This window comes from Dreissena polymorpha, chromosome 13 (assembly GCF_020536995.1).
Source record: "Dreissena polymorpha isolate Duluth1 chromosome 13, UMN_Dpol_1.0, whole genome shotgun sequence".
NCBI classification, from domain to species: Eukaryota; Metazoa; Mollusca; class Bivalvia; order Myida; family Dreissenidae; genus Dreissena; species Dreissena polymorpha.
Window position 1 is genome coordinate 59,463,340 of NC_068367.1, and position 12,316 is coordinate 59,475,655.

Below are 12,316 nucleotides of genomic sequence, written 5' to 3' on the forward strand. Positions count from 1 at the left end.
TGATCCAAAGAATCATTAATTGTCTTTCGTAAAGTGTTGATTTGTTCCAGAATAGTTGTGTACGATTTCTCAAGAGACTTAATATTCTCCTCTAAGTCATCTTTCTCATGTGTCAATTGCTGGTGTTGTGCATAAATAGTTGCTGACAACTGCTTGAAGTCTCCTTTTTGATGCAGCTGTTTCACTTTGTCAGATATTAGTACCAAATGACTGCATTTCCTACAAAAACATCAAATTAAATCATGTATGTGTTTTCCAAAAGATGATTAATATTTTTAGATCTACAATTTATGTTGAATCATATTATTTTGTCACACAAAATATCTTTAAAAACTTATGTCTCTAAAAACCGGTTACAAAGTCAAAGGTCAAGGTCACTTAAGTTTGGAGCATAAAATTTGTTTTTGCACTGTATTTATTTTGAGAACACCTTGACCTGTGATCATGAAAATCTGTATAGTGGTTAAATGGGTGGAAAATACGTTTTTATCGGCCGCGGAAGATTCCATTTAAAGGATTTGCTCCCATCCATAAACAAAATTTATTTGGCAGGGGATATCAATTCAACAAGTTTGATTGATTAATTTGAGATCACAAGGTTAAAGGTCGAGATCATATGACTTTGTATGAAAAAATTGTTTTCTGCATGATATCTAGAGAATGCTTTCACATCTATATTGCTATACTTGTTATGGCCCTATTCCACAACGAAAACAAGCCCACGATTTTGTACGATGTATCACATTTATTGAATTAGGAAGACTCGTGCCAGTCTACGATTTAGTAACGACACTGGTACAATTGGTTTACGACAAATCATGGGGTTCGGTTGAAGTCTTGCGAATAGGGTCGTGACTTCACTACGATAGGTAAGAATCTACTGCGACTGTACTATGAACAATGCAGATCGGTCAAGATTAAGCGAGGACCTCACCCAACGCACCCATGAAATAGGCGCCAATATCTATTGATATTTATCTAAATCGCAGAATCTTAGTGGGCTCGCAACTCACTCGGGGTGAACTCATGAGAGTTTTGATCTAAATTGCGACAATCTTAGCGGGCTCGCAACTCACTGGGGGTGAACTCGTGATAGCCTTGACAAAGTCATAGCTGATTTGTGGACAGATCACGTGATCACCGATTTCCTGATTAAGTCACGAATTACTTACAATTCCATTATGACGCCCAAAAACGCACTATGACGCTGTTATGAGTTTACTACGATTTAATTTAGTCTTGTAGGTCCTGGCCAAATTTTAATTACGTTTAATCTGGCCAAAATTTTTCGGGAGCTCACGAGTTGCAGGAATCACTTACGACCGGCCCACAACTAGTTACGATTGAGCTACGAATGTTCCCGACCTCAAAATATTGGAAATAGGGACAAATCGAGGGGAATCGGGTCGTAGTGGAATACCCCTATTAGGAGGAAAGAAAAATGATAATGAGGTCAAGAGGTCAAAGGTCAAGGTCACATGTGCTTGATGGATTACAATTGTTTATGTATATTTATATCTAGAAATCTCTTAGCATCATTTAAATCAGTATGCTGGTTTTGTCTTTATGGAAGAATGTCCCATCATGATTGTGAAGTCAAGAGATCAAAGGTCAAGGCAACAGTTACGGATTTGCTCCATTTTCAAATTATCTCTTGTTTTATGAGTGATGCTGTGGTTAAAAATCAATATTCAACCAAATCAAGAATACTATTAACATAAGACAGTTGAAAAAAATAACTATCTGGCACTCTTTTGAGTTATTTACTATCTTGGGAGAAATAAATGATGGCTAAAAATTGGTAAAGACATTTAAAAAAACATCTTCATAACAAGTGTATCTGTACTTACTGATGATTGTGGACATGGCAGACATGACATATCAGCTCACTGTGGTCCTCACAGAATATGGTCAGTTTTTCTTTCCGGTGCTCCTTACATTTCTCTTGTTCAACCACATCAGTCTCAGGCCATAGGCTGATGTTTTCTTTGTTCAAAATTGCATGCTTCTTGTAAAGATAATTATGATACTCCACACATTTGCTACAGTAAAATTTAGAACATTCCTCACAGTAAAATCCAGCCTCTGTGTTTCTATCATTTTCCTGACAGGTGAAACAAGAAAAATCAAAGAATGATTCTGATCCTCTATAAATCGAACTTTCCATATTGGAAGCCATTTTTGTCACTATTGATATTTTCTATGGTTACAGACGATATCCTGTCATGTGATTGTGTATTGTGTTCCACATTATAACCCATATCTTAAACCTAAATTTGTGTATTGTGTGCCACATTATAATTCAAACTTAGTTTGGCTATGTACAATACGATTTGGTTTAAAATGTTAAAAGAGCTCTTTTATAAATGATCCTGAATTTTATAAATTTGTCAATAATCAATAATCAATATGTTGACAGATAGACATGGTATATATTTACTCAAGGCAAGAGTTAAGGCTCAGATATAAGTTTTAATGTAAAATGTTAATATGGATTAAACTTAACATTGTGTAAAATGTACACAATATCTTAAATTGAGGGATGTAAATATAATCAGAAACATTAGATTAAGGGAGGACCTAGTTAACAATATAAAGTTATTGTCAATATAACAATGAAAACCTTATATCAATATTGCTGATATAATTATACCCCCACAAACCAAGTTAAGGGGGGTATATAGGAGTGAGCTTGTTTGTCGGTCTGTTGGTCAGTCTGTATTAAGTGTCCGCTCTCTTATTAAAGTAGTTTTCATCGGATCTTCACCAAACTTGGTCAGATGTTGTATTTGGATGATGTCTAGGTCAAGTAGGAATATGGGTCATGCCGGGTTAAAAACTAGGTCACGGGGTCACTCAGTGTGTTTTAAACCGAAAGTTTGTCCGGACCATAACTATGTCATTTATCTTAAGATTTTTAAATGACTTGGTACATTTGTTCACCATCATGGGACGGTGTGTCGTGTGAAAAAAGTACGTCAATATCTCCAAGGTCACGGTCACACATGGAGTTCAAAGGTCAAATGCTTGTTCAAGTAGTTTTCATCCAATCTTCTCCAAATTTGGTCAGCAGTTGTATCTAGATGATGTCTAGGCCAAGTTCGAACATTGGTCATGGCAGGTCAAAAACTAGGTCACCGGGTCACTTAGTGCGTTTTAAACATTGCACATGGTGTCCGTTCTCTAATTCAAGTAGTTTACATCAGATCTTCACCACACTTGGTCAGAAGTTGTATCTAGATGATGTGTAGGTCAAGTTCAAACATGGGCCATGCCGGTTCAAAAATTAGGTCACAAGGTCACTTAGTGCATTTTAAAAATTGAGCATGGTGTCGGCTGTTTTTTTTTAAGACAACATGCAAAATATTCTGTGTCAATGAGGCATGTGGGGGTATTCGTCACGTCTGTGATGAAGCTCTAGTTTCCTGCACATAAAGTTAATTACTAGTAACATCCAATATTGATGCAAAGGTTATGGGCACATTAATAGGATAATATTTAAAATGGAACAAGAGACTGGATCTTTAGGATCATTATAAAATAATTATGCCCCCCTTCAAAGAAGAGGGGGTAAATTGCTTTGCACATGTCGGTCGGTCGGTCTGTCGGTCGGTCGGTCCGTCCACCAGGTGGTTTCCGGATGATAACTCAAGAACGCTTGGGGCTAGGATCATGAAACTTCATAGGTACATTGATCATGACTGGCAGATGACCCCTATTGATTTTCAGGTCACTAGGTCAAAGGTCAAGGTCACGGTGACCCGAAATAGTAAAATGGTTTCCGGATGATAACTCAAGAACGCTTAGGCCTAGGATCATGAAACTTGATAGGTAGATTGATCATGACTCACAAATGAACCCTATTGATTTTCAGGTCACTAGGTCAAAGGTCAAGGTCACGGTGACCCGAAATAGTAAAATGGTTTCCGGATGATAACTCAAGAACGCTTATGCCAAGGATCATGAAACTTGATAGGTAGATTGACAATGACTCGCAGATGACCCCTATTGATTTTCAGGTCACTAGGTCAAAGGTCAAGGTCACGGTGACCCGAAATAGTAAAATGGTTTCCGGATGATAACTCAAGAACGCTTATGCCTAGGATCATGAAACTTGATAGGTAGATTGATCATGACTTGCAGATGACCCTTATTGATTTTCAGGTCACTAGGTCAAAGGTCAAGGTCACGGTGACCCGAAATAGTAAAATGGTTTCCGGATGATAACTCAAGCACACTTATGCGTAGGATCATGAAGCTTGATAGGTAGATTGATCATGACTCACAGATGACATCTATTGATTTTCAGGTCACTAGGTCAAAGGTCAAGGTCACAGTGACCCGAAATAGTAAAATGGTTTCTGGATGATAACTCAAGAACGCTTATGGCTAGGATCATGAAACTTCATAGGTACATTGATCATGACTCGCAGATGACCCCTATTGATTTTCAGGTCACTAGGTCAAAGGTCAAGGTCATGGTGACCGGAAATAATAAAATGGTTTCCGGATGATAACTCAAGAACGCTTATGCCTAGGATCATGAAACTTCATAGGTACATTGATCATGACTGGCAGATGACCCCTATTGATTTTCAGGTCACTGAGTCAAAGGTCAAGGTCACAGTGACAAAAAACATATTCACACAATGGCTGTCACTACAACTGAGAGCCCATATGGGGGGGCATGCATGTTTTACAAACAGCCCTTGTTTAAACTGTCCCTTATTTGATTTACAATTTATTCAATATGTGTTTGATTCTTGTAAAAGATATTTGTGGTGTTGATGTAATATACTCAAATTCGGTATTCTCGCGGGTCGGCTATTCTTTTCATATTTTGTTTATGCCCCATGGCTTTTGTTTATAAACAAACATTTCCGACCTACTTGTTGAATCTGCAAGAAAACATCTATTGCTGCCAATATCATTTCATTCTTGGTAATTTTATGTCAAAAAATGGACAACATAATTTAAACCTGAAATCTACAAATATCCATTTTGAAATGACATTTTCCATTCAATGTCTTTACTTTTTCGAATTATTTAAAATAATTTTTAAAATTATTTTAAATACTTGCAAGGAAAACAAACATAAGGGTGAAGAGACCTTCATTTACGAGGACAGAAAGTAACCACGGTGACACATATTTGTTAATTGATGCCTCTTACATCTTGTTTTATGTCGCAGACATCATACAAGTTACTTTTTATGCAAATGAGATATAGTGGTCAGAGAAAACTACTTATAACACGCTTAGTTACATAAAAGTAATGATTACATGTATGGTCATGTCTATGGGCACAATATTCAGTAAAAAACCCAGTTTGTGAAGACAATTATATACATGTTGGACAAAATAATTGAAGTTAAAGATTTCTAGTAGTGTATTGTTGAGCTTTCTTTATCGCATAGAATATCGAAATAACAGAACTCAATTAACATTATAAGCAGGTCCCTATAGAATGGACATATGGCATGGAGGGTCCCTATAGAGTGGACATTTGGCATGGAGGGTCCCTATAGAGTGGACATTTGGCATGGAGGGTCCCTATAGAGTGGACATTTGGCTTTTCATGAACATTTTAAGAATTGTAATGAAAGAAACAACCCAGGATATAACAGAAGTCTCTTCCATTTTACCACAAACCTCACCAGCACATGCTATAGGTGTCAGTCAGGCAGCTCTCTGTCTCATTGCTTTCCAGATTAATAGTGTGTTTACACTGGTCAGAATTTACGGGTTTGCAGTCAGAATTTACAGGTTCACAGGGGTTATTTTACTGTGAGGTTTATGGTTCCTAATTAGGGAGTTTATCAAAGGTGAAGTGCCTTGATAGCAGATCCTGGGCGCCACAGAGATAGTAAAAATCCTCTAATTGAAAGTGTATTGTTGTTATCAGGAAGTAATGTGCTCTACTCTGAAACATTGATAAATCAACCAGTGTTGCCATGGCTACCCTTTTAGAAAACAAATCTGAGAGAAAAAGATCAAATGTAGTACAATTTATGTTGATTGTTCTGTTTGAATCTGTTAAATTTTCTTCTGAAAAAAAAGATGAAAAAGACATAATGTAACTACAATTTATTTGGATTTGTATGTTTGGTGCAATAAGGGAATGTTGTTTAAATTTTCGTGAAGTATGTTTTTGACTTAAACTTAAGCACACAACAAAGGTTGTTGTTTAAAATGTGTTACCAGTATGTTGCTGTCTTAATTAAAACTAGAACAACAAAACCATTGTTCTAAAAACAGTATGACTAGGTGTTACATTTAAAGTTGTACTCAAACAAAAAGAAAAAAACATATTAAAGAGAAGATAAGATATCAAAAGATAAGAAAGTTAATAGGAAAAGGATTTATGTTGTAGTATCACACTATATCACACCTCCTACAAAAATAACTCCGATTGGCTTAGAGTGGTCACATGCCCATGGTGTATTTTCCATACACCCAAAGAAATTACCATACACCCCAAGTTATTGAGTAGTCGGTGGAGATGTAAAGGTTACACAGTTATTAACTGATGGTGTATGGAATATACACCCTTTGTACTTTCATACCATACTGGAGCTTCACTCTGGTATGGTATGAAGTTACTGAGGGTGTATATTCCATACACAATCAATTGCTATTTGTGTAACTAATTTTTGGGAACACAATCAATAGAAATAAAAAATATATGCCTTTAAATTATCATAAAGAAGGAACAAAATGTTCTTGCTATTTTTCCTTATTGAATAAGTTTGCAGCTGCAAACAAAATGGTCAAAGTAGATTATATTGTGTACACTTGAAGACTTTTCCAACTCAACACTTTTCAAACATAAATATTTCAGTTGTGAGTTAAGACTATGATCAAACTTTTACATGTGATAATTTGACTATATAAGCCTAGCACGTGGGGTACAATAAAATTGTATGTATGGTTTCATCTTTTTGCACGTGGAAATGGTGAAATGTGATATCATTCTACATTTATTTCAATTTCCTCATTTGAGGTGGATTCTTAAACCAGAAAAACATAAAATTATTAAATAAAAATCTTTACTCATAATTGAGATATTTAAGTTTGAAAAGTGTTGTTTAAGAAAAGTATCCAACTGTACTTTTGTGGGTTTTGAATCTGATATTGAAGCGATTAAAACCATATGAATTTTGACTTCACTATGAACCAAGAGCAATAGTTATTGTTATGTTGCCAGTGTGCAAAAATAAGCGCACAACGGCATGTTTTATAAAGAGCAGTAATTTTGTGTGATTTCAGGAGTGCAGAGTACGGGCGGACTCAGGGCTGGCGTGCGGAGGTCCAGACTGGTACAAATGTCCTCTATAACTGGACATTCTGTAACAACAGCCTCCTGGCTCCAACTGATATTGTGAGTAACCAGTCAACATTTGCTTATAGTGTTCTGCATGGCAGTGAAAAAGCAATTGTATCGCCTTTTTTATGCTCCCCCAAAATTTATTTGGGGGGGAGCATATAGTCGCAGCTTCGTCTGTCCGTCCGTTTGTCCGTCCGTGCACATTTTTTGTCCGGGCTATTTCTCAGCAATTTATGACCGGAATTCAATTAAACTTTATGAGAAGCTACACTACTGAGAGGAGATGTGCATATTATAAGCCGGTTCTGGTCGGATGATTTTTCACAGAGTTATGGCCCTTTGAAATTTTCCATTAACTGTACATATAGTGCAATTCTTTTCCGGGCTATTTCTCAGCAACTAATCACCGGAATTCAATGAGACTTTATGGGAAGCTTCACTACCAAGAGGAGATGTGCAAATAATCAGCCGGTTCTTGTCGGATGATTTTTCACAGAGTTATGGCCCTTTGAAATTTTCCATTGTACATATAAATGCAATTCTTGTCCGCGCTATTTCTCAGCAACTTATTACGGGAATTCAATGAAACTTTATGGGAAGCTTCACTACCAACAGGAGATGTGCATATAATCAGCTGGCAATGGTCGGATGATTTTTCACAGAGTTATGGCCGTTTGAAATTTTCTATAAACTGTACATATAGTGCAATTCTTGTCTGGGCTATTTCTCCCCAACTACTGACTTGAATTCAATGAAACTTTATGGGAAGCTTTACTACCTTGAGGAGATGCGCATGTTATTTGTGGGTTCTGGTTAGATGATTTATTTAGAGAGTTATGGCCCTTTGAAATTTTTAAGTTGCTAAACCATCCATTGTATTATTTTGTCCAAAGTTTTGCCCCTCAAGACGTTTCCTTTTATCTGAATATATAGTGCAATATTATGACCGAAAAAAACCTTTGGGGAGCATCTCGTTTTACAAACGTCGCAGAAAACAATTTCTGGTCATATTAATACAAAATTTGTGAGACAATTGTCAAACTGCAATAAAATAGGAGATGAATATACAATATCTCTATGTTTAAATGAAATCCCCTATAGTTTCTCCAAAATTGTTGGGTGTTAACAAAGTGTTCAGTATCCAATATCTCTGAAAATTTTGCCTCCTTTCCTATACTGCTCATGATTTTGCAGAATGTAATCAGACACAGTTTTAATTGATGATTTATTGCAACAGAACAACCATATTTTAGTTTTTTTTAGTTATGAAACATCAAATTCCTAGAAAATGTTTTTGGAACTAGCATATTAATCATGTAAAATGTTCAAATTTCTCGAGCAATAAATATGGATTTAGCATTATGTATGCTAGAACATGATTTTGCTTTTTTCTAAAAGGCAAAAATTGCACTTTTATGAAGCATCAGGAACAAATGTCAAATAAACAGGAACCTTGTTATGCTAATAGTCATGTATTCGTAAGTGTTGAAAGTTAAATGTTAAAAAGCTTAAGTACCCTTTAATAATTATCATTGTGCAGTTGTTTTCAGTAATGATGTCTGCAAAGAGATATTTGGAAAAGTTATTTAATTGTGAATAATTGTTCAGTAAATGTTGCAGTGTTAGACTGTATATATATACTATCCTGTATAAACAAAATATGTACTTAAGAATTGATAGAATTGATAAATACAATTAGAGATAATTTAAATTTGATAGAATTGATGAAACCCATTTACTTAAGATAATCAAACAGCATTATAGATAATGAGAATGCTATAAAGAAATATTTTTTTTCATGGAACTTGATTTAGAGAGATGATGATTGATCTACGGAATCTTTGTTTATTTCTACTTCCTCAGCAAAGTGACTGGCTCATAATGTATAATGGTTAATACCCTGTGTCTTGTTGACATTGCAGATGCTGATATTTTCAATGCATCTTTGAGCAAAATCTAAACATGTTTTATTTTATTTCAGTATGAAGTCGACGTGCCAGTGCCAGGTGTATACAAATTGACTGTGTCTGCCTTCAACGATGTGACCCCCACACCTTTGACTGCCGAGCTGATCGTCACCATGGGCAACTGGACAGGAAAGGACTTCGCCCATCATGTTGACCTACGTATCATTGGGGGCCTTGTTGATGAACCAACACATTTTCGGATCAACATTACTGGCGGGAATTTCACGCAGATTGCCGTCAATTTTGGTGATGGCAGCAATGAACTGTTGCTCACAGCAACCCTAGTTGTTGATCAGATTGTGTTTTTCAATCATACCTATAGGGAGATGGAAAGTTTCAATGTGACAGTCAATGTGTCAACCAGTCAGTCTTGTATTATTGTTACTGAAGTGTTCAATCCGATTTTGTCTGTGACCTTGAAAGCAAGGTCACCGAAAATCTTGAAGACGCCCAGTCAAGCTGTTGTCATGGCAAGTGTTGAAGGCGGTCCGGATGATGTCGGCTTTGTTTGGAACTTCTCTGATCTAATTGGAGACACCATAGTGAAACAGTAAGTTTGTTGTCCAGAGCATGATGTAGTAAAGGCAGTTATGCTGTATTCTGTAGTACCAGACATAATTTGGCAACATTTTCCAGTTTTGTTGATTGTTATAATATTGTCCTTTAAAAAAAACATAACCAGAGATGCCACTGTATGTGCAAAAACAACAACAATAGCTTCTAGTCTCCAAGGAGTTTTCAAGAGGTGAGGTATAATAAGGTGTTTTTTACAGACTGAAATAAACTTGTTTTCATGGTCATAATTAATTGCAATGGAAATTGAACATGAGTGTGTTTAACCCTTTCAGTGCGGGAACCGAGTTTTAAAGGCCTTTGCAAACAGTTTGGATCCAGATGAGACGCCACAGAACGTGGCGTCTCATCAGGATCCAAACTGTTTGCTATTCTGATAGTATTCTTTGAAAAAAAATAGAAGAAAATGCTAATTTTAGAAATTCTGCAGACGACATTTTAGCAGACGACAAATTTCCCAGCATGCAAAGGGTTAAGTACCTGTTTGGAATTGTTGGATTTCATGATGAAAAGAATGGCATGCTGAATTATAATTTAAAAGATTAAGCTTGTTGTCTTGTAATAATTCCTTCAAATATTTTTAAGATCTGCAACAACATTTATAAATAATATTATCTACAGTCATTTAATAATGACAACTCTGCCAGAAATGTAACATAAGCATACAAGCATATAAAAGTTTGTTTTTACTTATTTTATAATTATCTTTTATTTATTACAATATGTACATTTTTGCAATATATTACAAATAGTAACATATAATAATATATTTTATTTACTTTTTTTTACAATTATAAATAATAATTTTGTACCTGCAGCTACCTGAATCAAACCAGCGTAGCTAGGCACCCCTTCAGCATGTCTGGAGACTACAGCGTCACCCTGAACGTTACTGGGAAACACTACCCTCCTCCGGGAATCTATCGGGCGCTCGACTGGAAGTTCCTGGTCGTCGATGCCATTGATCTACTTAAACTGTACTCTGACCTTAACGCCTCTGCACTAGTTGGAAATTCCTCGACTCCTGTGACACTAGAGGCCAAGTATGTTATGTAATTTAAATTACTTAATCATGTGTTAAGGGTTTAACTCTGTGCTCAAGTGAGTAAATGTAATCATCATGTCCCATGTCATTCATTGTGAAGTATGCGTCGTCAACTGGGTCACATGCATCCTAAGACTAGTTCACCAAGTCAAATCTTTAAAAAAAAAACTTGTTACCACTCTAGGGCCACATTAATGGTTCAGTCTTTGTGAAACTTGGTAAGAAGGTTTATATTGACAATATAAAGGCCATGTTTTCATCTGGCTTAATTGGGATCATAAACTAGATCACCAGGTCAAATCTTCAGAAACTGGTGTTTGTAATCTCAGGAGAGGTTTGTATGTGCCATAATATCCGTCTTGCTTATCTGCTTAACATTATTAGATACAATAATTTGATGCTGCTTAACCATGGATATTTTTAGTCTTGTAATTTCATTTATCCGAATTGATTGAATTCAATGTTAATACTAAATACTCACTACAAGAAAGCAAAAGCTGCACAAACCTTTTTCATTAACAGATCAAAAGCCCAGAGTATTCACATGTACATCACCATTAAAAATCATCAGGAGATAATATGAAAAGCTATACAAACCATAAAAAACTGATGAAAGCCATTGGTCACACTAGGTTGTAAATTAACAAGTTAAGAAAATACTTAAAAATAAATGTTTAATTGTCATACTGGAAACACAATTATTCAAGTTCTACGTGTGTAGCGTATATTGACTTATTTTTCAGGTCTTCGGGTTCTCATGTACGCTATGTATTTGATTATGGAGACGGACACACTAAGGAAGTGGCGGGTGAACAAGCCTCCCACATGAACGTTGGGGTGACTATGTTTGCAAAGGCCACACATGTCTACTCTGCAGGTAGGGCTTAGTTCACTTGAATTTGCTTTATTTAATTAGCATGACGAAAATTAGGTGGAAATGTCTCGTTACTAACATATGTCTTGTAAAGTTTTGTTCGACATAAAGTCCTTACAAAAAAAGTATGTCTGGAATGAAAGACAGTATTTCAGTAGGTTAAGAAGTCAGCACTTAAACAAAGATGTATTAAGTTTTGTATGTATGAATACACTTTCCTTTCAAGAATTTTGTTAAAATGATTATGCAGCCCTCATAACAAATTATTAATTTTTTAGAACAAAAATTTATATCATATGGCAATCAGGCATATCCTCTTATTCTATTTCAGTTGGAGAGTACACAGTCTCTGTGACTGCCTATAATCCCTTGGCAACCGTACTGCTGAGCTGTCAAGGTCGTTCTGGGTTCAAAAGGCCGCCTGTTGACCTTCACATCTGTAACCTTGACGACACCAGGAACAGCAGGTACTACACATTTTTATCCCACTTTTACAGCAATTTGGGTTGATCAAAGCCCCGTTGATTAAAT

General features: G+C 35.9%; 1 protein-coding gene across 1 annotated transcript in view; it reads left to right on the forward strand.

The window, feature by feature from the left end:
* The window catches only part of LOC127854698 (uncharacterized), a 45,880-nt gene that overhangs the window by 24,607 nt on the left and 8,957 nt on the right, over positions 1–12,316 (forward strand). The window contains exons 4-8 of the mRNA XM_052389757.1: positions 7,269–7,380; positions 9,308–9,843; positions 10,685–10,909; positions 11,655–11,788; positions 12,117–12,252. Coding sequence (XP_052245717.1) covers positions 7,269–7,380; positions 9,308–9,843; positions 10,685–10,909; positions 11,655–11,788; positions 12,117–12,252 — 1,143 coding nt within the window. The remainder of the gene's footprint in view (positions 1–7,268; positions 7,381–9,307; positions 9,844–10,684; positions 10,910–11,654; positions 11,789–12,116; positions 12,253–12,316) is intronic.